The 27242-nt window shown below is 48.6% G+C and overlaps 1 protein-coding gene across 10 annotated transcripts in view; it reads left to right on the top strand.

Moving 5' to 3' along the window:
• The window catches only part of RGS6 (regulator of G protein signaling 6), a 547187-nt gene that overhangs the window by 479578 nt on the left and 40367 nt on the right, over positions 1-27242 (top strand). For all 10 annotated transcript variants that reach the window (XM_066275020.1, XM_066275021.1, XM_066275022.1 and 7 more), the window contains 3 exons: positions 6787-6897; positions 16640-16765; positions 24529-24715. In XM_066275020.1, the coding sequence (XP_066131117.1) occupies positions 6787-6897; positions 16640-16765; positions 24529-24715 (424 nt within the window). The remainder of the gene's footprint in view (positions 1-6786; positions 6898-16639; positions 16766-24528; positions 24716-27242) is intronic.

The following is a 27242-nucleotide window of genomic DNA, read 5'->3' as shown; positions in this document are numbered from 1 at the left end:
TTGCATTCTCTCTCCTCCCCCACCTTCTACAATGTGAAAAACAAATTATACTAATAAATCAATGAATTAATGAGAATTAAACTTTCTCCCTCTGTCTCCGTAATGCTGCTCTGCTCTTCACTTCACTTCCTAGTCGGATCTTCTTCCAGTCCGTTTCCTTCGATGCATCATCATTTAGAAACTGCAAAGGGGGCACTAACATACCCTCCTGTTCACTCCTTTCCATACGCAGTTCCCAGGTCCCTTCCTGTTTAGAGACCCTGATTTCCCTAATGAGCGCTAAAGCACATTTTTATTGTATTTCTACAATGGAATGATGTCATGATCCCATAATGCTTTGCATTCCATGCCTCCTTTTCCCTCACCTAGTCACTGCAGGCCATCCTTCACTGGCCGGCTTTCCAGGGACCTAACAGTATCTCCCCAGTTTCCCTCTCACCCGCTCTGTAGATCACATTCCATATACATACTTCACTCCTGGGATCTGGGTAGGAAAAACCCACTCTTCTCCTCCATTGTGTTTCCTCTGCTCTCATACTACTACCACAATCGAAACTTTTCTGACACCAAACTATTCTGTGACACCCGCCGGTGTCCTACAATTGAACTCAATGCTGACACTCACTGCCCGGAGAAAGTGTCAGATGCCACAAGTGAAGGGCTCCGTCCCACGAGACTGCCCCTCACACCAGCTGCCAGTGGCAAGTAGCAGGTCTCCAGGTTACCCACAACACCTGTCCAGTGTGGTTGCAAACTGGAGGTTCCCACTACCCACTCCTTGGTGTGGATTCGTTTGCCAAAGCTGCCCACAGAGCTCGGGGAAACCCTCACTTCTGTTCACCAGTCTATTGGCGGATACAGATAAACAGCCAGAGGAAAGGATTCATAAGGCAAGGTCTGGGCGGGTCCCAAGTGCAGGACCTTCTGCCCCTGTGGAGCTGGGCTACACCACCCTCCGCGTACACAGCTGGCTGTGTCCGCCAACCTGGAAGCTCTCTGAACCCCATGCTGCTGGGACTTTATGGAGGCTTCCTCACATAGGCACAAGCAATTACGAGCTCCATTTCCATCCCTCTCCCTTCTCAAGAGAACGGGGGATAAGGCTGAAAATTCCAAGCTTCTAATCCGAGCTTGATCTTTCTGGTGGCCAGCCCCCATATAAAAGCTGACCAAGAATTACCTCATTGGAACATAGACACTCCTATCACTGAGGAAATGCCAACGGTTTCAAGAGCCCTGTGTCAGGGATTGGGGTCAAAAGCCAAATATTTATACTTTCTATTACCTCACAGATTTCTTTCTAGGCACCCCTCAATCCACAATAGACAGCATCTCTTCCTCTAACTCACCTGTCGCACTTTTTTTTTTTTTTTTTTTTTTTTTGCCACAGTCTATACAATTTGTAGCAAAATTAGGAGTCTTTTTTCTGTTGTTGTTAGGGAGAGAGGATGAAATCTAAAAAGTTCTCAGAATTTTTCAAGTGTTTAGACTAAATGTTTTGGTAAATTTCTTTTTATTATTTCCTTCTCCAAGTTTATCAGAGCTAGATGTAATTAGCAATCTAAGTTGGAAAGATTCTGTAGTAATAGCCCCCATTATATATGTAATGTATATATAATAATCCCCTTATATAATATACAGATATATAATAACCTATGACTGGTTAATGTAGTTAGAAACCATGACTGCTCTTAGCTCAGCACTAGCATCTCCCTGTGACACAGAGAGCTGTTCGCTATTTCATGACATGACACCAATAGATGCTGATAGTGTCAGCTGAATGACTGACTGACCACCCCTCACCGCCAGGTTGCAAATTTCTGCCACTTACTATTGTACAGGAGGTGGGCAGCAGTCTGTGGACAAATCAGCCAGCTCCACACCTCCACCCAAGATCTGTTCCAAAGCACTTGATAATGGTGGGTAGCACATTTGCCAATGGTTGTTATATCAGCATCTGCTAATGACACTTGAAAATAACAAAACCATATACTATTCAGAAGGCAGCAGGGTTAAGGGGACAAGACTGTTAAAATCACTTGATGAGAAATATTGTTTCTAATGGACTTCCTCTGGATTTCCTATGTTTTATTTTTTCATCTCCTGTATTAATCGGTATAGTCTACCGTAATACCAGAGACCGGGTGACTTACACAACAGATGTTTATTTTCTCATAGTTCTAGAGGCGGGAAGTCCATGATCACGGTGCCAGCAGGGCCGGTTCCTGGTGAGGCCTCTCTTCCAGGCTTAGAGAAGGCCACCGCCTCACTGCGTCTCACATAGCCTCCCCTCTGTGCACGCACGGAGGAGAGAGCTCTAACATCTCTTCCTCTTCTTAGAAGGACAGTTCTATCAGATTAGGCTCTTATGAACTCATTTAACCTTAATTACCTCCTTGAAGACCCTGTCTCCAAAAAAAAGTCACATTGGGGATTAGAACTTCAACATATAAAATTTGGGGGGACACCGTTCAGTCTGTGACACCTCCCCATTCTGCTGTTAAGCCGCTGACACCCACGTCTCTGTGGGGCATTGCTGCATGTGTGCGGTTGTGGGTTGTGTGCCAGGCATTCTGCAAAGCTCTTTTTGTGCTCCTCCTTTGAGCCTTTCCTGCCCTATCTCAAGTCTTTCTATAGTTACTGATATTGACTTTGGACTCAAACGGTATTTTGTCCCAACCGTTGCTACCTCCCCCGTTGCCTGCCTGGCCTCTTTATCGGGCAGCCTATTCATCTTGCTGTCTGTGCACTGCAAGGAAGTGCATGTTCCAAGGGAGAGGAATCTCTCTGGCCAGCGTGACAAAGGATGCCTTGATGAACTTGGCCTTCACATTCCCAACACCCTCATCCCTGTGTCAACTGTACTAGTTTGGTTCCAAGCAATAGAGCCCCAACTGGAATCTGGGTCAGCTAAAAGGAGCATGTGTTGGCTCACAGAATACGAGGGATTGCAGAGTTGAACTCTGGGGAGGACAGCAGTGCCACTCAGGAATAGCCTGATTCTAAGGCGGTGGGTCCAGGGCGGGGACTGAGATTCTGCATTTCTTAGGGGCTCCCAGGGGACGCCCGTGCTGCTGGTTTGTGAGCCACACTTTGACTGGCAATGAGAGGAAATTGCTGGCTGATTTTTTCACATCTTCAGCAGTAAGCTAATTGGCCCGCACTTGCCCTTTGCGACTCAGTCTCAGGAGTAACAGCCCTGAATTTTCACTTGCAGAGGAAACATAACATCAAGTTGGCAGTGCTTTGGGAAAAGGGTTCTTTTCCTCCCTTAAGTGGATCAATAACATAAAAATATTCATACCTTTTGGCCCAATAATTCTACTATAGTGGTCAATTCTAAATAAATAACCCAAAAGATGGAAACTCCAGTGTGAAAAATAATATTCTACCAAAGCACTATGTATGCTAAAGAAATTAGAAGTCTGTGTCTAATAGAAAGGAAATGATTATATAAATTACAATAAATTTACTCAAGCCAATATTGTGGACATATGTTTCTCTTCTCTCCCTCCTGAAAGGCAACATAGCAGTAAATGAATTAAAATGGTGTGAACTCAAAGCCAACAAATTATTGAATTTATTGTATCAAGAAATTTATTGGAAATTGGAAGCCTAAGGAACTGGGGAGCATAAGCTCAGGCCTCTCTCTCTGTATTTGTAATGTTTTACTCTTTTAATTAGGTGATGAGTTCAAGGGTGGTATTCTTACCTTTTTATACCTTTTTTTTTTTACCTTTTTTACTTTTATACCTTTCTGTATGCCAGAAAAATTTTAATTTAAAAAAAAAAGGATGAGAACAGAGTGAGGATCATTATAACCAATGTGTTAGGGCCCAGTAAAATGTGACCTTGGCTCTTAAAGGCACCAGGCATAATGGAAGGCAAGAATGAGGCTAATCCTATCAGGATGCTCAAAGTCTGTCTCTGGGGCCTTTGGATTGCTAGATCCTTGCTCTACTAGGAGACTATCTTTTCCCAGTAACTACCACCATAAGGGATAGGTAGTTTATTTTCTGGAGAAATTGAGCCACATTGGCTCAGATCTTAGGTACATCATATTAGAAAGGGCCAGCTGAAAACAAAAGAATTATTCAAAGAATTAATACTGAACTGTGGGACCCTCAGCCCCACCTTGTCCTGTTCTCAGCCCTCCAGGAGCTAGATATCTATGCTCACAGGCAAGAGACTGGCAAGCTACAACCTGTGGGTCAAATCCACTCTGCTCCTGCTTTTCCAAATAAAGTTTCAATAGAACAGAGTCACATGCATTCATTCAAGAATTGTCTATAGCAGCTTTTGTGCTACAAAAGAAGAGCTGAGTAGTTGCCACAGATACCACCTGGCCCACAAAGCCTAACATATTTATTATCTGGGTCTTCCAGAAAAAGCGTGCCTATCCCACTCTGCAGAAAAATAAGTATCCTGGAGGAAAGATACCTGGTCCCCCGCTGGGAGCTCCAGTGAAGAGACTGGCAAGCTGCCCAGTGACCCAACAATGAAGCCGTCAGTGGGCAGGTCCTGTCCACACATACACAGAGCCTCCAGTGGTTTTGGTACCTCACTCAAGCACAGATGGATGTCAGAGATTTTCCAGACACTCAAGAAAAACCCCAATGTGAAGGGGTATAAAAAACGGGATCTTTGAGGAACTGAAAACTACTCAAGAAATAGAAGAAACTAAAAATAAAAACATAGAAGCAGTATCCTTGGAAATATGAGAAGATATTCCAACCATAAAACAAGAAATAGATACTATGATAAACCCACATGAACTGTGGAAACTTAAGAAAATGGTAGCTCAAATTAAAAAATAAGGAAAAAGAACATTTGGAAGAACTGTCAAAAAGACAGAAAGATGAAAACTGGGAGGGAAAATTAAATTATCAATCAATTCAAGATATCCGATATTTAACTAAAAAGCATTATAAAAAGGAAAAATCGATGGCATAACCTTAGCAAACAAATAATATTTATGGGAAGTATATTGCACAGTGTACCCAGCACAATGAACAAAAATAACCAGCAAGGGCCTTGGTAAAATTTCAGAGCACTACAGCAATAAAAAAAAGATTCTAAGCTCCCAGAGAGGAAAGAAACTGTTAGAATCAAAATGGATCCAGACTTCTCAATAGTAACACTAAATGCAAAAAAAAAAAAAAAAAAAAAAGTAGAGCAATGCCTTCAAAATTCTGCAGTTCTGATAGTCAAGTATAAAGATAAAGTAAAATCATTCTTAGGAAACTATTAAAGGATGTGCTTCAACACAGGCAAGGAGCAAAACCAATAGACAGAAGGAAGCCCCAGGATGATGATTTCGCATCAAGCCTATAGAACAAACAGCCCAGAGTAGAGCCAAAGGACTCAAAACTGTGGAGACAGGAACACAGAACTGATTGATTATCTGCTGTGTTTAAAATATGGAAAAATTATTGCTAGATGTTTTATAGGTTTGAGGAACACTTGAAAAAAGTAATATGCCACTTAGCTCAGCAGCGAACAACTTTTATCTAGTTCAGTAACGTGGGTACTGACTATTGATTTAACGAAAATGGTTATATTGTTTATTTGGAGTATTATGGGAGTAAATGGTGGGGGGAATTGGAGACTGGTGAATAGAAAGTTAAATCCTCATCTAAAATTGATCATCAAGAACAGCTATAAGAACATGTAATTTAGAAATATACAGGTAAATGTTAAAAGAAACAGAAGGGCAAGAAATAGATGCCTCTGTGAGAAGGAATAGGGGGGAATAAAAACATTTTTATTGCTTTTTTTTGTCCATGAAGTCAGTTAGTACTATTTTATTGTTTTAACTTTATGCATTTTGGTAAAATTTTGCTTACAAAGATGATGTGGCAGGCCCTGGCCGGTTTGCTCAGTGGTAGAGCGTCAGCCTGGCGTGCAGAAGTCCCGGGTTCGAATCCCGGCCGGGGCACACAGGAGAAGCGCCCATCTGCTTCTCCACCCCTCCCCCTCTCCTTCCTCTCTGTCTCTCTCTTCCCCTCCTGCAGCCGAGGCTCCATTGGAGCAAAGTTTGCCCAGGTGCTGGGGATGGCTCCTTGGCCTCTGCCCCAGGCGCTAGAGTGGCTCTGGTCGCAGCAGAGCAATGCCCTGGAGGGGCAGAGCATCGCCCCCTGGTGGGCAGAGTGTCGCCCCCTGGTGGGCGTGCCGGGTGGATCCCGGTCGGGCGCATGCGGGAGTCTGTCTGACTGTCTCTCCCCATTTCCAGCTTCAGAAAAATACAAAAAAAAAAAAATGTGGCTATTTAAATTATAACTAGAAAAACTACGTTGCCTTTTGGAAACATGCTTATACTATATTAACTCCTGTGGTCCGCAAGGATTTTAAAGCCTTTACAATAAGAAAGTCCTCCAGCTGGGAATGCTGGGCTGGCAGCCTGGAGGAATGGCAGCATCCTCTGTGAGTCCCGGATGTCGTGAGATCCGTGGTCTCTGACAGAGAGCAGTACACAAGCAGGTTTGGACCAGTGTATCAGTAAGGCAAGCATAACTGGGGAGGGAGGCAGAGAAGGTTCAGGAAGACAGTGAGTGGGAAGAAGATACATTCGTCTGGTATATGATGATTGCAGTAACGCAAAATATATTCAAATAAGAAGGGGACAAAGGCAAATGAAACTGTTCCATCTGACAAGAGTAGGCGGGGTGGTCATTTTTCCCCCTTTAATTTAGTGTTATATTAAGACTGATATAATATTCACGTAAAACAGAATAAATGTTTTAACAGGAAATCAGTGGCCTTCTTTGCTCTGCTTCCCTCCTGCAGCTTGATTGCTTACACGGAACAGTATGTGGACTACGATCCTTTGATAACGCCCGTCGAGCCGTCCAACCCCTGGGTCAGTGATGACATCGCTTTATGGGACATAGAGATGAGGTAAATAATAATAATAATAATAAAATGTTTTAAATGTCTGAGAGTGGGATAAATGTGGAAAAAGTTAATGAGTTCATGAAATGACATTATCCCCAATCTTAATTTGACTATTACTTGGACAGAAACCCCTCAAGTCACCTCCCCACTGGGTTCTGCTAACTCGTGGTTTCTACCTCCTTATATACTGCACACAAAAATTAGGGGATATTTTATCGCAGTGTAGTTTGGTCTGTACGCGGATCCATTGCACCTTCCCTCTGAGCTCTGTCTGACCCTTCGGATGTCACAATGACAGGGACAGCCATTCATATTTCCTAGCTCGGATTGCCAGAGGAAAAAACTCTGTTGGCCACTTTGTTGTGGTTGTTTTACACACACACACACACACACACACCACACATTAGACAGCAGAATCAGTCATAATAGCAGCCAGCACTTACTTGGCACTGGCCACATAGCGAGTGTCTTACATGGAAACCCACAACAAGTAAACAGGATTGTTCTCATCATTGAACAAATGAGGAAACTGAGGCACCGAGGACTTACTGAACTTGCTCGAGGTCACGCAGCGAGTAGGTAGCAGAGTTAGGATTGGACCCCAAGCAGGAGGCTCCAGAGCCGTGGTCTTCATCGCTGCTCCTCTGAGTCACTGACAGGAGTGACTCCATCCAGTAGCTTTACCCCCATCAGGGAAGCTAGGGTGCCTGCTTAGCAGCGGAGGAACCGAAGCCCGAGGGACTTAGACCTTGTTCCCAATTGCAAGAAGGAGGAAACGCATGGACAGATCTGTGCTCAGTGACATGAGTTCAGTGATGTGTGACCAGACACCCCTCTGCTTCTCGTTTCCTCACATCTCTCTCATTCGCTTTCACTCTGGCTCTTCTTCCAGATTCTTTTCTTGAAATGGAAAAACCTTACAAAAGGAAATAAAGGTCATAAGTGCGCATTACAGAACATTTAAACTAGTCAGACATATGTCATGAAGAAAATCTCTCGTCCTCCAACCCAATCTTCATTTTCTAGAAAGAATTTTGTTTATAGTTGTTGGGCGGATAAAATGTATTATGCTCACTTTGTTAAAGATGGTGCTGCCCACGTGGAGGCCATTGCCCAGGTGATATTAATGTGTGTCTCTGTGGGCTGTGGGCAGGCAGGATCATTGTAGCCTGGGGGTTGGTTTTAGGACTAAGCCTTTCCCACCCTTTTTGATGTGGGGTGGTACAATCCAGTCATGCCTCAGAGAAGTGACTTTGTATTAGAGACTTCCCTATTTTGTATATTGGATTAAAGGTTTGGATCTCTACACTATAAAATAGGGGCAGAGCGGGAGCTTGCTCTTGGTTCCTGAGATTAGCATGAGAGAGGAGAGAGCAGAGAGAGGCCATATGGCCAGGAGAAGCAGCCAAGATGGCAGAGTGCTGAGAGAGAAGCCAGTTTGGTCAGAGTTTGTGCAGGGAGAAGGAAGGAGATGGGGAACAGAGGTGAATAAGTCTGGTGAGCTAGAAACCTTTGATTCTAGGAAACTCGGATAAATCAGTAGCTTTGTGAGCACTGAATGTGAGTGGGTTTTGGAGCCCAGAGTGTGTTTTTTGCTTGCCCGCCGGGTGCAAGCTAGGATTAAAGACTATGGCCCACCAGTTTTTGGCTCCATTGTTTCTTTACCGACTGTCCGAATCCAATGCGAACCTGCATGGGTCGGACTGCTGTGATGGTGGCCCTGGCTTCTGGCTTTACAATAGTCCAATGCCCTGGTTCCCAGACTGCACCCGGGTACCCCGAGCCACTGCAGGGACCTCAGAGAGCTACTATAGGACAGTCTAAATCAGGGGTCCCCAAACTACAGCCCGCGGGCCGCATACGGCCCCCTGAGGCCATTTATCCGGCCCCCACAGCACTTCCGAAAGGCACCTCTTTCATTGGTGGTCAGTGAGAGGAGCACATTGACCATCATTAGCCAAAAGCAGGCCCATAGTTCCCATTGAAATACTGGTCAGCTAGTTGATTTAAATTTACTTGTTCTTTATTTTAAATATTGTATTTGTTCTCTTTTTTTTTACTTTAAAATAAGATATGTGCAGTGTGCATAGGGATTTGTTCATAGTTTTTGTTATAGTCCAGCCCTCCAATGGTCTGAGGGACAGTAAACTGGCCCCCTGTATAAAAAGTTTGGGGACCCCTGGTCTAAATCTTTGAGGGAAACACAATGATGTGACATATGTCAGATGCTGTATAAACTACTAGTTAGGGTCGTCCACTGCTTTCAACATTAGGTCACATTCCAGTCCCTCCAGTGATATCATATCTCTGCAAATCTGGGTTTTCGGAGCAGTTGGCTGAGATAAAATGTAAGCACTGTACAAATATCAACATGGAACAGGAAGCGAGGGTGGTGGGGTCTAAGCTGACTCCAAAGGTTGGGAAGATGTGCAGGCTCAACAGTGCAGGTGTTCATCTAAGAATGGAGTAGCCCTGGCCGGTTGGCTCAGCGGTAGAGCGTCGGCCTAGCGTGCGGAGGACCCGGGTTCGATTCCCGGCCAGGGCACACAGGAGAAGCGCCCATTTGCTTCTCCACCCCTCCCCCTCTCCTTCCTCTCTGTCTCTCTCTTCCCCTCCCGCAGCCAAGGCTCCATTGGAGCAAAGATGGCCCGGGCACTGGGGATGGCTCTGTGGCCTCTGCCTCAGGCGCTAGAGTGGCTCTGGTCGCAACATGGCGACGCCCAGGATGGGTAGAGCATCGCCCCCTGGTGGGCAGAGCGTTGCCCCATGGTGGGCGTGCTGGGTGGATCCCGGTCGGGCGCATGTGGGAGTCTGTCTGACTGTCTCTCCCTGTTTCCAGCTTCAGAAAAATGAAAAAAAATAAAATAAAATAAAATAAGAATGGAGTAAACACATTCATTGTTCTTTCCATGTGTATGTACTTCAGATAGCTATTAAGCTGTTAGAATGGAAACGCTGTACATATTAAGTTGTTTGGACCTGACTTTTTAATAAACAAATATACTCAGTCATTCCTTCTAGTCTGATCCAAGAACTTAAATCTTTTTTTTTTTTTTAACTCTGGATGTTTTCTTCCCATTTTCAAATCACTGCTATTCTTTTTCCATTCTATCCTCCCTTTTCAGGAAGTCCTTTTGTGGGAATTCTGGGCCTCTGGGGTGGAGAATTATGTCTCTTATCTTTTCCCTGTTACCCTTTTATTCTATATTCAGGGTTAAAACTTTGGAATTACTCTTTAGAGTCACAGTTTGTGTTCAGTGACGTCCGTTCTGTGGTTTTTATATTTGAGTGAGTTTTTTTTTTTCCTACTGAGTGTTGGGAGGGGTGGTGACAACTATGCTTTGCATTTCTAGGAATTCTATTATTTCTTGGACTCCTTTTCTTAGTAGCCTGCCCTGCTCTGTTAAGGCTTATCTTCTTGAATCCCCCTGAGGGTGGAATACAGACTTTTTTCCCCCATATTCTTCCTCATTTGGCACCTTAGCCTGCTTCACAGGGGGTCATGGATCAGAGAAGTGTTTCTAGTCATTGCTTCATTACTCCAATCACTGTTGTCAGCACATTGGTCTTTTCATATACGCAGCAATTTGGGGAACTACGGGTTTTCATAAATGAAGGTCTCAACTTTCAACTCTGTCCGTATATTAGAGTCACCTGGAACATCTTTTGGGATGATATATTTTGGGTTTTTTTTTTTTAAATGTCCAGTTCCCTCCCCAGACCAATTAAATCAGAATTTCTGGAAGTAAGGTATTGGTAATTTTTTTTGACATCCTTCTAAGTGATTCTAATATGCACCCTGGTCCAGATAGATTATGTCAGTAGCTGGTGAGGGCTCTTTCAGCAATTGTGTAGGTCACCGGTTCTCAAAACACTGGGTGCATCACCTAGGACACTCATTAAAAATACAGACGCCCTCGGGGTGGTTCTGGGTATCTGTGTTTTCAGCAAGAATTCTAGGCAATTCTGAGACACCGCACAGTTTGAAAATTCCTGGTGTGGTTCAGAGAAGTCTCCCCGGGCTGGCTCTCCTCGGATCAGTTCACAGGACTGTAGGGCTCTACCTGTGTGTATGCACGGGAGGGCACAGGCAAGTTGGTGAGGGTCCTCTCCAGGTCCTGGATGTGTGGCCCAGGAACAGACGGAAAGACTGGTTCCTCTCTCAGAGTGGGACTGGTGGTGACAGAGGTCCATGGGTAGTGGAGCCCCCCCTTCCCTCAGGGTGCTCTGATGGGTTTTCTGAAGTCCTTCAGTTTCTTCTACATGGTGCTCCCCCAGTAAGTCCCCTCCTCTTTCTTCTGTTGAGGAATCCCGGAAACCTGGGGAGATCTGCAGAAGCCAAGGAGAAGAAACAGGGAAAGCTGGCATGTCATTAGAAGTCTCCCTGCTTGGCTGAAATATGTTTTTCCCTCTCTGTTTGCTGTTCCACTCCTGGGTTACAGAGGCACTACCCTGGTCTTACTGCCCATATTAGAAGCTGGCAGAAAGCATCCCCCCCTTGGCTTAGCAGACCCCTCTGCCATGTGGAGACTGTTCCTCATTTCTGAGTTTCTTTAATATGCCCCCTGTCCAATGCCCACCAACAGCCTGTAGCTGCAGTTCTGCTGTCCAGAACTTGGGGTTTTCCTAGGCTTCTGTTGGGCACACCCCACTACTTTCTTCTCAGATGGACCCACTGAAATCCTAGAGGCAGTTGTCAATCAGTTGTCACCAATTCAGTTCATCTACTTCATAACCTTCCTGGAATTTCTCAGTTTGTTATCTGCTAATAGGACATTTCTTTACCTCTACATTCTATGGGTCCTTCTCTTCCTTCCTTCCTTCCTTCCTTCCTTCCTTCCTTCCTTCCTTCCTTCCTTCCTTCCTCCCTCCCTCCCTCCCTCCCTCCCTCCTTTCCTCCCTTCATTCTTTTCTTTCTTTCTTTCCTTTATTTTATTTCACTGAATACCTGTTCCCTATTCCTGGACCACTTCACCAGATCTTCACATGGCTGGCTTCTCTTTCATTCAAGTCTCACTCAGCCCTGGTGTCCCTTCCTTAGGAAGGTCTCCTGTGACCACTCAGTTTATAGTGGCCAACCCATCCACCCAGTCATTCTATATCACACCCTCCTCCCTGGTTCTCTTTCTGAATAGGACTTAAAATTATTTTAGCACCTAGACCCAGTTCTGGCACACAGTAAGCATTCAAAAAATATAGGTCGGATGGAGGATAGGTGGAGAGGTGACTATTTCTTTGGCCACTCTATTGGTGTTTGGGAAAGGAGGAGAGGTAAGCATGTGAACTTCATTCACCATGGTAACACTAGATTTCCCTCTCCTGTCTTAAAAGGCAGCAAAGAAGCATGTGATGGTTTGGGGAGGTGGTGGTCACCTGACCCATTGGTTTATTCCAGCCTGTCAGCACTTTGTCCCCGGGAGGGTGCCACCTGCCCTACAACTGGTGCTCTGGTTCTGCTCTCACTGCTCAGGCTTCTACTCTGACCTTAGTGCCCAACCTAACACCTACAGCGCTCTGTGCACCTTCGAGCAGAACCAGCTTATCTACACATAGTGGAGCTAAAGGGGAATGTGGAGGCCTGTTTCTTCTCCTGGTCGACATTCTCGCCCACCCGAGTGCTGGCAGTGCCTGGGACCCTGTTTTTTGGAGGTGCACAGTTGGGGGTCAGTGCCCAATTCAGCCTAGAGATGGTTGCTGTCCATGTAACAAAGGCTAGAGATGACCAGTAAACTAAGCCATTTTTTTCTTAGTTGCAATTAAATGCAACAAATCTATTTTGAGAACCTACTGGGTGCTGTGTTCTGAGTTGGTAGGTCAGCAGAAATGAAATAGACTCCTGGGGGAGACACCTGTCTTTGTGTGTTATGTGTTGGTTTGGTCTGCCCACCGGGGTCAGGAATTTGGTGAGATCAGCGGGCACAGAGCACCCAAGAGAGTTAGATTAAGACGTCCAGCTAGTAGTTGAAAAACGCTGTCAGGATAAAGACACCTCACCCACATTGCAATGCACATTTTCTCATTGGGTTCCTCTTAGTGCTGAACTTGCTGCGTGAGAAGCACTGTGGTGACCATGAAGGCACACAAGGTGTGGTCTCTGCCCTCCAAGAGCTCACATGACAGCTGGAGAGACAATGACAGAAACCCTGAAAGGCTAAATGATGCTACAGAACTATAATAAAAACATGTCGGCCCTGGCCGGTTGGCTCAGTGGTAGAGCGTTGGCCTGGCGTGCAGAAGTCCCGGGTTCGATTCCCGGCCAGGGCACACAGGAGAAGCGCCCATCTGCTTCTCCACCCCTCCCCCTCTCCTTCCTCTCTGTCTCTCTCTTCCCCTCCTGCAGCCGAGGCTCCACTGGAGCAAAGATGGCCCGGGCGCTGGGGATGGCTCCTCGGCCTCTGCCCCAGGCGCCGGAGTGGCTCTGGTCACGACAGAGCGACGCCCCCCAGAGGGGCAGAGCATCGCCCCCTGGTGGGCGTGCCGGGTGGATCCCGGTTGGGCGCATGCGGGAGTCTGTCTGACTGTCTCTCCCCATTTCCGGCTTCAGAAAAATACAGAAAAATTAAAAATTAAAAAAAAACAAAACATGTTGTAAGGACACATTTCTACACAATGGATGGAAATGAAAAGGCCGTCAGTTCCAGGGATTATCTGTCTGAGTTGGGCCAAGGGAAAGTCATTGGACCAGTCACCTGGGGATGAATGTCCAGAGATATTTTAGTTTACAGGATTATTTTTATAACTGCAGAGACCTTCCAGTAGTAGCAGCAGATCTGATCCTGAACCTTAAAGGGGATGATGCTTAGAAATATTCAACTAATGCAAGTGACACACACATAGAGTTTTATCCAAAGAGTTTTTCATACAGTAGATTCCAGTAGCCAAATGTACCAGAAAAAAAGGACCAGGGGTGGAGCACCCAGGTAGAGAAAAGGGACTGATTGTGACAAATGGATATTTGAAGGACCCCAGATGTTCTAGGTTGAATCATGCCACCCAAAAATTCATGCCCTCCCCAGAACCTAAGAACGTGACTTTGTATGAAAATAAGGCTGTTGTAGATGCAATCAGTTAAGATGAGGTCATACTGGAATAGGGTGGGCTCCTGCTCCAATATGACTGGTGTCTTTGTAAGAAGAGGAAACAGAGGCACAAACACACAGGGAGAACCCCATGTGACCATGGAGACAGAGGTGGGAGGGATGCATGTGCACGCCAAGGCAGGCATGTGTGGCTGGCAGCAGCAGAAGCTAAGAGAAAGGCAAGGGACAGGTCTTCCCCCAGAGCCTTCAGGGAGAGCAAGGCCCTGCCAACACCTTGACCTTAGACTTCCTCCCTCCAGAACTGTGAGACAATCATTTTCTACTATTTAGCCGCCCAGTTTGCTGGTTCTTTGTTACAGTAACCCTAGGAAGCTACCATACCAGGGTGTCCTGTGTCTCCAGACCTGGTTTCTGCTGAAGGCTGACCTTGCAGCTTTCTAGGCGGTGCAGAAATAGAAGGGTTAGGCTTGATTTCATTAAGTCCGGACCTGTCCCAATCTCTGTCCTAGGCCTCTGATCCTCCATCTATAATGACACCCCAAGATTTCTGGCCCACCCCCAAAAGGGCTCTTCTCCCATGCCTGCTACCACCAATGAACCTGGTGGATGGAATGTGGACTCTTAGCTTGGGTACCAGAAAGTAGTGGCCCCGGTAGTGGGTGTGTGTCCAAGAGACGATCACTGCAAACACTGAGGGACTTTCCACCCCTGGCTCTCGGGGCACAGCCTTTCATCGGGACGCAGCTGCCACCAGCATTGTCCCTGCAGAGCCCTGCAACCTTGGCTGACAAAGAGCAGACAGTTGAGCCCATCCCAGGTGACAGCGTGACCCTGGCAGAAACACACGATATCCTGTGGCTCTCTGGGGCTTACATTTGCTGCTAGCCTCAACCCAGGGGGCGGGGGGGTCTGCATAAGCTGTACTTTTTGTCTCCTGGAGCTCTGGTGAGTGGGACTGGTTCTGTAGCTCGAGTTGGAGAGAATCCAGGACCTGTCTTCTTGGCTCGTTGTAGCAAGCCCGGCCTGGCGCTTTGTCTCACCTGGTGGACTTAGTCTTGTACTGTGACTCCACTGGGCTGAGCCTGCAGATGCAGAGCCGTACTCAAGAGCCGCCCAAGCCCAAGCACACGGTCTCAGAATGAGAAGCTCTTGCTGCACTGGAAGGTCTAGCGGTGCGGAAACAGAAGGGTTGGACTTGATTCAATTAAGTCCAGACCTGTGCTTTCCAATACAGTAGCCTCTAGTCACATGTGGCCACTTAAATTTAAACTTTAATTATTTAAAATTAAATATTCCGTTTCTCGGTCACACTATCCACATTTCAAGTTCTCACGAGCCACATGTGGCTGGTGGCTACCATATTGGAAGCACAGACGTAGAATGTTTCCACCACCCCAGAAAGTTCTATGGGGCAGCACTGGTCTGGAGCTATTTGTTTTTCCAAACCTTTCAGCACACATGCTTTTGTTCTGCTTTACTAAGTGTGATTTTCTGAGATAAATATTGAGAACATGTCAACTCTGTAACACAAGGAAACGATTTTATTTACTTAATATCTGTTAGAAATAATAAGACGTATGTGTCAGTTTTTTAAAAGAGGAAAAATAAGTATTGCTAGACCAATGCCTCTCAGAGTTTAATGTGCACTTAAGTCACCCAGGGATATTTTTAAACTGTGGATTCTGATTCCACATGTCGAGATGGGGCCAGCCCTTCCCCTGAAGGTCCATAGACCACGCCTTGAGGGGTGATTACAGCATGTGGCTTGTGATCTAGGATCCTATTGCTGTTTGAAGGGTCAGGAAAATAAATATAGCAGGTGAAGTGTCACTGGAGAGACAGAAGCTGGAGGAAATATTTGCATTTTCCAAAACCAGAAGAATAAGACACCCCCCCCCAACCCCCGCCCACTGCACTGGTCCCAGGATGTGACGCGGCAGAGCAGTTAGGAGCCGCACTCCGGAGCCTCACTGTCTGGACTTGAGTCTTGGCTCCCTCACTTCCTAGAGTGTCCTGGGGCAAATTATCACTAAGCCTCAGTTTCTTCATCTTGTCAAGTGTTGATAACACTCGTCCCTGTTTTACAGAGCAGTTGTGAGGACTCGGTGAGTAAACAGATGTAAAATGCCTAGAACATCACACACACTGTGAAGGCAGGGCTCAAATCAATAAACGAGCACAACGTCCCACTTCTAGACGAGTGAGTAGGTGTTCTCCTGGATGAGTTGTTTCATTCCGAAACAGCTGTCACGTGGCTTTAAACAGGACTCTGTCTCTCCCCTGTGGGTTGAGGAAGGGGTGAGAAGTGGGGGCTAGACCTCTGATGAAAGGCTGGATTCACAAGGCATCCTCAGTTTAAAAAGTAAAACATGATGGAGTCAAGAGTTGGGCCTGTAACTGGCAGGAGTGGTCCAGGGAAGCCGATCAGGGTGGGTGTATTTTCTATAAACAAGAGCCGCTTGGCCCACCTCCTGATGACCATAACCTAAATGCCTTCCTTCAAGAGACGTGTTACCACCGGCTGAGGCTGGGGTACTGAGTCTGCCGTTAGAGTTCGTACAGGTTTTTATAGAGTCTATCACTTAAATTTGCAAAATGTCCCTTTGGTGTAGGGAAGCAAAATAGATTTGTATTGCTGGAGAGAATATGGCACAGATTTCTGCCTGGTGTTGATCATTTTTTAAATGTTTGTTCCTCTCCAAAAGCAAAGAGCCCAGCCAGCAGCGAGTAAAGAGATGGGCCTTCTCTTTCGATGAGATGCTGAAGGACCAGGTGGGGCGGGACCAGTTTCTACGATTCCTGGAGTCCGAATTCAGTTCAGAAAACCTCAGGTAAATCTCTCAGCGGTTCAAGCTGTGTGCAGAGCGTGCATGGGGATTTGCATAATTAGCCTCTGTTTCTACTTTTGTTTCTTCAAGAACATGTTATAGTTTCAAACTCAAATTCCAGCTCACCTGGCAGAGGCCGAAACGGTGATGAACAAGCTTTACGTTAGCACCTGCCAACACCAGCATTTCTTGCTCTTTAAGTGCAGGTGACATTCGTCCAGTTATCGGAAACAGGTCTCCGGTAACAAGGACAGTCAAATTGATCTGATGACACCACCCTTTACCTGAACTCCTAGAGCTGTGGAGTTGCACTGTGAAAGCCAGCTCAGGTGCCCACTCCTTCAGCAGGTCCCAAGTCAGGGGTCCTGAATGGTTGACAAGCCAACCAGAAGAGAAAGGGGTTGGAGGCCTCATTTCAGAATCTCAAAAAGCAAGAGCAAATATCACTTAATAACTACAGGCATCACTGCAAAAGCTCATTGAAACATGCTTTTCTTTGGGGGGGGGGGGGTTCTATCAATTCAAGTGGTGGCTCTTGTGGCCACCTGATGCCAACGGGACCTATGGCTCGTTAAGGCAAGGGAAAAAATATATATATTCATATATGAACAAGGACCGTTCAGTAGGGAAGAAAAGCTTTTGAAACATGAGGCCCATTGAGAGAAGCAGGAAAGGGGATACATTACAAAGAAAAGGGCTCATGGTGTTGAAAAATTGGGAACTTAGGTTTATCCAGGCTTTCACTGTATTTGACTTAGAAGCAGAGACCTGTGGAGTGTGTAACCTACCTAAGACTGGCAGTACTCTTAGCCAGCTGGGGACCTCTCAGTGGGGAAGGTGGAAATCTGCTGTTTCTTGGTTCTCTTTTATATGCCAGTTCATTTCCATCTTCCAATGGCATTTCTTTTTTTCAAAGAGTGGCCTTATTAACTTTTTAAAATGTTTTTGAACTTTTAGAAGTCAGAATATATACTGTGGGTATAAACTATCCCCTCCAGAGTTCATGTGCAAAGTCCATATTCTTTATCTGGAGTTGAGACCGCATCAGCCCCATCCATCAACCAGGTGATGTTTTTTACGCACCTGTGAGGTGACGTTTTTTACGCACCTGTGGCATATCAAGGCCCACAAAACCTTGCCGAGGGACGTAGGCGCAAGGAAGTCAAGGTGCATGATCGTCGCCCACAACAACCTTGTAGGTCCTTGAGAGAAAAACACAAGAAACTATTAAAATCATTAAACGACTCAAACAAGTAGAAACTCTACAAACCATTTTAGAAGAGTTTTTAAAAGGGAGAGGTGGATGTAAGCCCGAGTAGGAGAATGCGCTGGATACTGATAAATGAAAAAGGAAGAGGGTGTATTCTGCATTGGATGACCCTGTGAGCCAGGGCGGGGCTGGGGACCCTCAGCCGTAAGTCCGGAGGCTGTGTAGACGCCAATGTCCCCATGTCTTTCTAGGCAGCCATGTGCCTCGTGTGAACCAGACACAGTTGGATATCTGATTCCAGATTATGACACAAAAATTCCTTCCTTGTGCTGAGGTGTTACATGCTAAACACGCCTCAGAGCTTTGCTTCAGTCCCTAATCAGTATTTGTAACCAAAGGCTTGACTTCTAAACTTCAGTAGGGAGGAGTACAGACCAGCTTTGCATGGAAAGCCACGCTCTCTGTGACCAGCAGGAGGCATCCGGACAGCCTTTCTGTGTGGCCAGTTCAGCCCCAGATCCCAACCCCAGCTTGGTCCCCATGAGCCACCCTGGGAAGTCCTTCCCACCTCCCCTTGGGACAGTCATCCTATCCCCCATGTGTCCTCAAGATGCAGTGGTGCAGGCCTCCTTCACCTGACTATTTCACAGCCCATGAGTGGCCTATGGCCCTCTGCCACCTGCACCATTACAGAGACTTGAAGAGTGGCCACAGAGTCCTGGCCGCTGTGAGGGGCCCAGGAGCAGGCGCACCTGCTGCCTCAGCACTGCTTGGCCCGCTCTCGTGTGTAGCCACACCCACAGAACCGTTCAGACTAGCTTCACAAAATCCATATTACATGTAAGGCCCGGAGTGCACGGCAGAGTGTGTCCCTGGCAGGTGCTCAGCGCCTCAGCCTGCCATTACCCCTGAGCCTCTGCCAGCAACTTCCTCCTGTGCCAGGAGGGCTGCCTTTAGTCTGGAGGAAGGGGTACATGTGAACACATGTGAGTGTGCCAGTGACTAATCTATACATGAATGCATACATCCAGGCTTAGAAGGTCCCCTCTGAGACTTGTCAGGAGTGAGGATAAAGAAAATATAGAATGGCCAGAGGCAAACAGTATAGCCCAGGAGCTTCTAAAATCCTCCCCTGAGGTCCCCATTCCACTTTTATGATATTCAGCGTAATTGGATATATGGGGCAAAGCTCAGTTTAAATCACACAACTTCAGGACTCTTCAGTCATTCACAACCAGGTGTTTTCTCCCTTTCCCTGGGTGTGCGTTCCTTCAGCCACAGAGGTTGGCTTAGCACCTACCATGACCTCAGTCCTGAGGACTCAGAGCAGAATACGTGCTACCCCCTGTCCGGGTGTGCCTCCTCTGTGGTGCAGGCCCTGGGGCTGTGCTGTGGGGCACAACTTCCGGGTCCTGCCCGTCTGTTGTGTTGGCCTTGCTGGGGTTGTCCCTTTTGGGATTGGTCAAGATCCCCGGCAACTGGCATGGGAGCAATGGGGGCGGAGGGGAAAGAGAGGAGGAAACTGACCAGAGCTGAACTGGACACATTGCGAAGGGCCTCGGGTCCATTCACTCTGGCGTGAAAGAGTGTGTGTGAGCACGTGTGAGCACGTGTGAATATGCCTATCTCCCTGTGCTCCCTGCATCGCTCCCGTGGGAGGGGTACTAAGAACATTGTATTTCTGCATAGCACCTGGAGTGCCAGTTAAGGAGCCAAATGGTTGAGTTTATACCAGAGCTTCAGAATGCAGAACAGATGCGCTCCAAAGAAACATAAAATATTGCTGTTACAACAGCAAAGGGTCACCCTGGCTCCTTTAAGGAAAGAGGTCTGTGATAATACAATGTAAGTTGAAGACCCCTTCGCTCATGTTTTGGGGGGATGAGCCTGTGCGATGCAGGGGTGGCCTGAGCATGGTGCTGCAGACGGTATACTGTCTGTGGCACCCGGAGCTGAGCCCAGGTTCCGTTTGGACCGGGCGGGCCCCTGGAGACAGCTGTCAGCTCGGGGCCTTTGGAGGGCAGGTCTTCTCCCCCACAAGGGGGGCGCCTCCCGGTTCGGAAGCAGGGACTTCCCGGGAGTCATCTGCGGCCGCCCTTCTCCCTGCTCTGCGCATTCTCCCAGAATGATGGCAGGACCCCTGCCCCCTTTGCCCCCTCTCCATCTCCCCGATTTGTCCCCTGCACAAATCTTTGTCCTTTCTGGCTTGACACCTTCTGCCACACGGCAGGGCATGAGTTAAAAATCAAAACCCACAGCAAAGAGCATCCCCCCCTGTACATTTTTTATGAGCTGTGCTGCCTCCAGAGAGCAGGGTTGTTCTTCTAACCTGCAGATTGATTATCCTGGTTCCACACTGTGGCAGCCGAGGGGAGCGGCAATTAAACAGAGCACAGGGGAGCCGCCAGGTTTGCGTACAGAGCCCCCTCTCCGCCAGTGGCCTCAAGTCCTGGAAAGACCTCGGAAGTTTCACCAGACCCGGTGGGATTCACCACCAACCAAACACGTGAATAATCGGGACAGAGGGGACGCTCTGCCGTGACAGTCTGTGACATTTCAACCACTGCCCAGCAAACGTAGCTCAGCTTCTGCGGTGCGGTGCTGGTGGCCTCACAGATGTTGGCACCGGAAGGGTTCAGCCGCACCAGAGCCTCAGCCAGCGGGCGCCCCGTTCCCGAGTCCCTGTCGACCAGCAGAGGGCACAGAAACCCTTTCTTTGGCGCGGAGTTCGCTTTTCCTCTGCAAATGAACTAAAAGCTGGATTCTTGTAACCCATGAAAATTCTAGTTTGTGGAAAGCTGTGTAAGCGAGGAATGGAGGGGCTGCCCAGACCCGCTGGCAAGATGAAGAATGGTTTCCCTTGTCCCAGCCAGCCGTGAGGAGCAAAGCCCATTTCCTGTCAGCATCCCAGGCTCAGGGAGCCAGCCCCAGCCTGCCAGCCCGTCCAGTCCCCTGCTGCTCAGCCCAGTGGCGTCTCAGCCCAGGCTGCCTCCCCACACAGCCTGCATTCCTGAGCCGGGGACACAGGTCACATGCCGGCACCCGGGCCGCCTGCCTGCGCTTGATGACTCGGGCCAGGCAGGACAGGTGGTCTCCCTGATAGCAGTGAGTCCTAGCGGCCTGCCAGTCACGACAGCCCTTCTGCCACACGCCACGGGGGGCTTAGTGCAGGCTGGCTGGATTTGAGGCGGCTGCTGGCCTGGGGGGTGGGGGCGGGGGTACCTGCAGGCTTCTGATAAGGACAGAAGCTGCACTGGCCTCGGCGGGCCTCCCAGCCACGGAACCTGGGCGGCGGGGAGCTTGTGGGGCTCTTTCGGGGAGAGCGCAACCGGACGGCCAGGCTCAGAGCCACAGCTCGGGCCTGTGGGCTCACAGATGGCAAACACACACCAGAGCCTGTTCTGAATTTCTAATCGACACAGAGGTTCTCGAAGCCGGTGATGGTAAACACATATGGGATGTCAGGACGCCATTGTGACAGCGTTTCTGCTGTCACCTGAGAGGAGCAAGGCAGTTCATCTGCAAGGCAGACAGGAGGCCGAGAGGGTGTCCGTGCACTCAGGAGAGAAAACGCCTGTCTGGAGAACGGCGCCCTCCTCCCCCTCCTCTCCCTCCTCCTTTGCCTCCTCCCTTCCCTCCTCCCCTCCCCTCCTCCTCTCCCTCCTCCCCTCCCCTCCTCTCCCCTCCTCTTCTCCCTCCTCCCCTCCCTCCTCCCCTCCCTCCTCCTCTCCCTCCTCCCCTCCCCTCTCCTCCCCTCCTCCTCTCCCTCCTCCCCTCCCCTCCTCCTCTTCCTGCTCCTTATCCTCCAGCCCCTCCCTTCTCCTACAGTGCACCATTGTTTCTCCTCGCACTTTTTTTACATTCTTATTGACAAAAGGAATCTTTTAATTTTTAATGTAAAAGTTTATTAAATTTGTTTCCAAAATGTCCATGCACGTCCACTGCAGACCTTCTCTGCACCCTGCTGGGTGACATGCATTGATGCAGCGGCTGAATCATTCTGCGGAAGGGACCCCAGGTCTCAGGGGCCATGGGGAGACAACCTCACTCAGAAGCTGCTGGGCCCGCAGGGCCTTCCCAGACGGGCTCAACGGCTCCCCGTCAGAGCAGGCTGCAAAAAGGATGACAGCAGGAAAACGCTGACTGAGGGAGCAGGGAACCCCCGGGGTGTCACCCACTTCTGTGAGAGGCTAAAGGTCTGGTAGGATTTGAAGGACAAAGGACGCTGGTCCGGGGAAGTGGCCAGCCAGGGAACAGGCCGGAGGCCACTCCCCGAGAGAGGGCCCTCCTCCCCTGTGCCCAGCCCGGGGCTGCAGGGACGCACCGGTCTCCAGCGAGCTGCCCACTCGCCCTCCTTCCAGTCCTTTGGAAAGCCGACACCAGCTTCTCCTTTAGAGCTGGTTTCCTGAACGTCCAACACTGTCTTCCAGGTGAAAAGGGACCGACTGCCATCACCAGGGGACCACCTTCACCCCCGACGTTCTGACACCTGCTTCGCTGTGTGGCACACCGAGGGGGGAGCAGAGAGACCTAAGGCACCAGGAATGGGTCTGGGGGAGGGAGGAGACCCACTCCCCGATGAGTTTTAAAGGTCCCCCTGCACAGTGAGGTTTACAGCTCTTTTCAACCCCAACCTCCACCTCTCCAGACTCCGGTTAGAAAACCATCACCATTCTCCTCTCCCGGGCAGTTGGGGGCCGCGAGCACTGAAGACCTGCGGCAGAAAGGAGGAGGGTTGGTGTTGAACGGTAGGGGGCAGCAGTGGCAAGAGCCCCGGGCAGCTTCTGCCCAGGCCAATGGAGAAGAGAGAGGTGGCGTTTGAGGGATCATACTGGCCCGGTATATTGAGCATGTGACCACACACTGATCCCTCCACGGCTCCCACCCACGGACCCGAATGCGCATTTCAAACTTACTCCTGAAGAGGAAGTTCTTCAAACGCACTTCGCGTTATCCCTCCACCCTCTTTGTACCCATTTTACAGGTGAGGAAAGAGACACCGGAAAAGATAAGATTCCAAGACAGCAGCACAGCCAGCACGGGGACAGAACCGTGCCTCATCTCCCGGTTGAGTGCAGCCCTTAAGTCTCTTTCCCTTCCTTTCCCATGTGCTCTTCATAATCACCAAGGGAGCCGGGAGGGTTTCTTCAAGGCGATTATTAGAATCCCAGATGGCAAATCAAGAGAAGAGTGAGTTGGAACTCACCGCGCGCAAACACGGTCCTCTCTCCTTGCGGAAATGGAGCCGCAGTACCTCAGTTGGCCACTGGGTGGTACTTTTGGGCCACACACTTCACTCCAAAGACGTCTCTGAAAGGCAACAGAAAAACATGCTTAACCTTTAAAAAAAAAAAAAAAAGTACATCTTACTTCGGGTGAAACTTGATGACAGATTGAATGCACTTTCCACCATGTTGTGCTTCAAGTTCTCTAGTCCCTGCCCTTTCGTTGACTTGACTGTGTGTGATTCCTGAGGCTGTGGGAATCACATGGCCAGGGACCTGCCCTCTTGTCTCATTGATAGGGAAACTGGCCTGTCTTGTTCACAGGGCACAAAGCCTGCCGCCCACACCCGGGCCCTGCTGAAACCACCCCTCCTGCCCCCACCCCAGGGCTGCCTTGGAAACCATCCTCAGGACCTGGGGGAGCTTTGGCTCCCGTTGCCGCCCTCAGTGGAAAGGAGGAGCTCACACCCAGCCAGCACCGCGGCCAGTCTGACACTGAGGGGTTGATGAGAGGCGCGTGTGGATGTGAACCGGAGGTTTTTCTCTCCGGAGCTTCTGGAGAGTCTTTTGGCAGAGGCTGCCCACGCATGCCCATCAGCTGTGTTCCAGAAGAGGTCATCTTTCATCCACGGCCATTTATCAAGTGCCTACTACGTGCAGACACCATGCTGGACACTGACGTTGGGAATCAGCGCGTCTGTAGCATGCGGAGCTGGGTCCTTCCAGCTCAGATGTTCTCTATGATTCCAAGACTCGCTCTGTTTCTGTGACCTTTCCTTCATGCCAATGCCTCTCCCTGATCCCAACCGGGTATGACAAAGGAGCTCTCTTTTGTCTGTTTCATGGCATCTGTGTAGAGCAGGGGTTTTCAACCACAAACCAGTTTTCCTCCCAGGGGGGCATTTGGTAATGCCTGTAAACATGTTTGTTTGTCACAGCTTGGAGAGTGTTTGCCATTGGCACCTGGAGGGGAGAGGTCAAGGTTGCTGCTAAACATCCTACAATGTACAGGGCAGGCCCCACAATAATTATCCAACCCAAAAACAGTGACAGTGCTGTGGCCGAGAAACCTCAGTGTAGAAGAGAGAAGTCTCTTCTGGGTGACTAGAGCACAGTGACCCTCTAGCGCACACCTCTCTGATTCTCCACAAGAGCAGAGTGCCATCTGTATGTTCAGCAGTCCTTATGGTCTTCGTGACCTGGGTAGTGGCTGCAGGCAAGCCTGGAGGATGCCGCAGAAGGGGTCTCGTGGGTGTCAGTTCCGGGACCATGCCCAGTAGAGTCCAGAGGCTCGGTCCCCTGAACTGACTGTCTTCGCGCTTCCACTTCAGGTTCTGGTTGGCTGTCCAAGATCTCAAGAAACAACCCCTACAGGATGTGGCCAAGAGGGTGGAAGAAATCTGGCAAGAGTTCCTGTCTCCAGGGGCCCCAAGTGCAATCAACCTGGATTCCCACAGCTACGAGATAACCAGTCAAAACATCAAAGATGGAGGGAGATACACATATGAAGATGCCCAGGTTTGCTCAACTACTCAAACGGTTCTAGCAAAAGGTGCCCATGTGTCCACTCTACCACCCCACCCTCTAACACGAGTTCAAGACCTGTGTGTAGCAGTTAGGGCTCCGGGTTTTATTATTTGTAAGGCCATCAATGGAAACCGCTCCAGGTAGGTGCACAAGGAAATTCCGGGGGGTGGAGGGGAATGTTTTCTTAGATTAGTTACATTATTACATAGAAATAGAAATTTACAGTTCTATGCATTATCTTTTCCAGAAAAAACTTCAAAGGGTTTTACAAAATCTGAAGTCCCATAGTAAATCGGTAGTAGAATCCATAACAGTATCATCAAAGTGGGTATAGAACTGACAGGGCCGTGGGCCAAGCCCATACCGAACCGTGAAGCCCGCACTCAGACCACCTCCCTACACTGCGTCCATAGTGATTTCCAACGGCAGTGGCCCCCCCACTGCTTATCCACAGGGGATATGTTCCAAGACCCCCAGGGAATGTCTGAAACCTCAGTAACGAATCCTACATATACTGTTTTCTCCTATACATACATGCCTAGGGTAGAGTTCAATTTACAAAGTAGACACAGTAAGAGATTAACAATAATTAATAATATGAAATAGGACAATTATAACAATATACTATACTAAAAGTTATGTGACTGGGTGCGCGCTCTCTCTCTCTCTCTCTCTCTCTCGTAGTTTCTATATTTTTCAGTCCAACCCATCACTGAATCTGTGTAGCCATCCCTGACTGGCTTGGTGCCACTCGTTTTACAGGCTTCCTCGCTGAAGTCTTTGCACAGGCTCAACGCACAGCCATCAGCGAGAACACGTGTCCTGTTCGTGTCTCCCACCCACAAGTTGAATGCCTTTCCATCTTAGCCAAGCTCTGAGCACACCCGGTGGCTGTAACTTTCACAGTTTGAGGTGTGGCAGCAAAACGATCCTGTCTTTCTTTTCCCTTTTTCATAATTTCACGACAGAAGGTTCATTCTTCCTGTAGAGCTTAGCAACCTCAGCATAACAACCTTCTTTGTTCTCTCTTTTTAAGGTGAGAACTTTCACCTTCTCACTTAAGGGAAGCCCTTTGCAGCTTGTCTCTGACGCCTCCGGATGACCAGTAACACTGCTCTTTCGCTCTAGGGCCGCTATTAAGTAAAATAAGGGGGACTTGAACACAAGCACTGCGATACCGATACCGGGACAGTCGATCTGATAACCGAGACAGTTAAGTGACTACCAGGCAGGGAGCATCTACAATGAGGACGAAGAGAGGATTCACGTCCCAGGTGGAACGGAGCGAGATTGCCTCATGCTGCTCAGAACCCTGGCAATTTAACACCTCTGGACTGTTCATCTCTGGAATTTCCCATGTAATATTTTCAGGCCACGAATGACCACGGGTTAAAAAAAAAAAAAAAAAAAAAAAACTGCGGAAAGCAAAACTACACATCTGGGGACTGCTGTGATGTCTGTGGGAAGGCGAACTCCTCAGGCCCCCTAGGGGACCCCACAGGTGAGAGAAATGAAAACAGTTGAGGAGATAAGAGCAAAACCTTCAGCCCTGTCCCCGGTGTAGGATGGTGGGAGGAGACAGATCTGAGGGCCAGGAAGATCGGATGCGTCTTGTTGGAAGTGGCACTTCCCGGCCCTTGCCTGCAGGTTAGGCTGGCTCCCGGGGCTTCCGTTCCTCCCACCAGCCTCCCCGCGCCTGCGCCCACACTGTGCCAGGCAGGGCCGGGGGTTCCTCCTGGGGGGTCCCTCCTGGGGGGTCCCTCCTGGGGGCTTCCTTAAGCCCTAGAGCCCCCCCCCACCTTGGAGGCACTTCATCCACTGGTGAAATTGCCCGTTTCCTTGTCATTTTCTCTAACTCGCCTGTGATCTCCTTGAGGGCAGGGGCTTTGTCATTCTTTGTGGCACCTGATCACATTGCGGGGGGGGGGGGGATCTGGAGTATAGCCCTCCTCAAAGAGTCACCACTTACAGTAGTCCCCCCCCCCAATCTTCAGTTTCACTTTCCGCAGTTCTACTTAGACCGTTGGTCAACGGCAGTCCTAAAATAGTCAGTGGTAAATCTCAGACATAAACGATTCATGAGTTTTGAATTGTGTGCTGTTCTGAGTGGCAATGATGAAATCTCACACCCCTCCGCTCCGTCCCATCCGGGACACGAGTCGCCCCTCTGTCCACGTACCCGTGCTATGGCCACCCTCCCCCTCGTGCATTAGTCCCACAGTAGCTGTCCTCGGCTATCAGATCGACTGTCATGGTATCGCAGAGCTTTTGTTCAAGTTACCCTTATTTCACTTGATCATGACCCCACAGCACAAGAGTAGCCATGTCGGCAATTCAGACGTGCTGAAGAGGAAGCCACAATGTGCTTTTTTTTTTTTTTAAGGTAAAAGTTCTCCACTTAATCAGGAAAGAAAAAACATTGTATGCTGAGGTTGCTAAGATCTGTGGTAAGAATGAATCTTCTACCCGTGAAATTGTGGAGAAGGGAAAAGAAATGTATGCTCATTTTGCTGTGGCA

The sequence above is a fragment of the Saccopteryx bilineata genome, chromosome 4 (assembly GCF_036850765.1).
Source record: "Saccopteryx bilineata isolate mSacBil1 chromosome 4, mSacBil1_pri_phased_curated, whole genome shotgun sequence".
Lineage (NCBI taxonomy): Eukaryota > Metazoa > Chordata > Mammalia > Chiroptera > Emballonuridae > Saccopteryx > Saccopteryx bilineata.
This window is presented reverse-complemented; position numbering and strand designations above follow the sequence as displayed.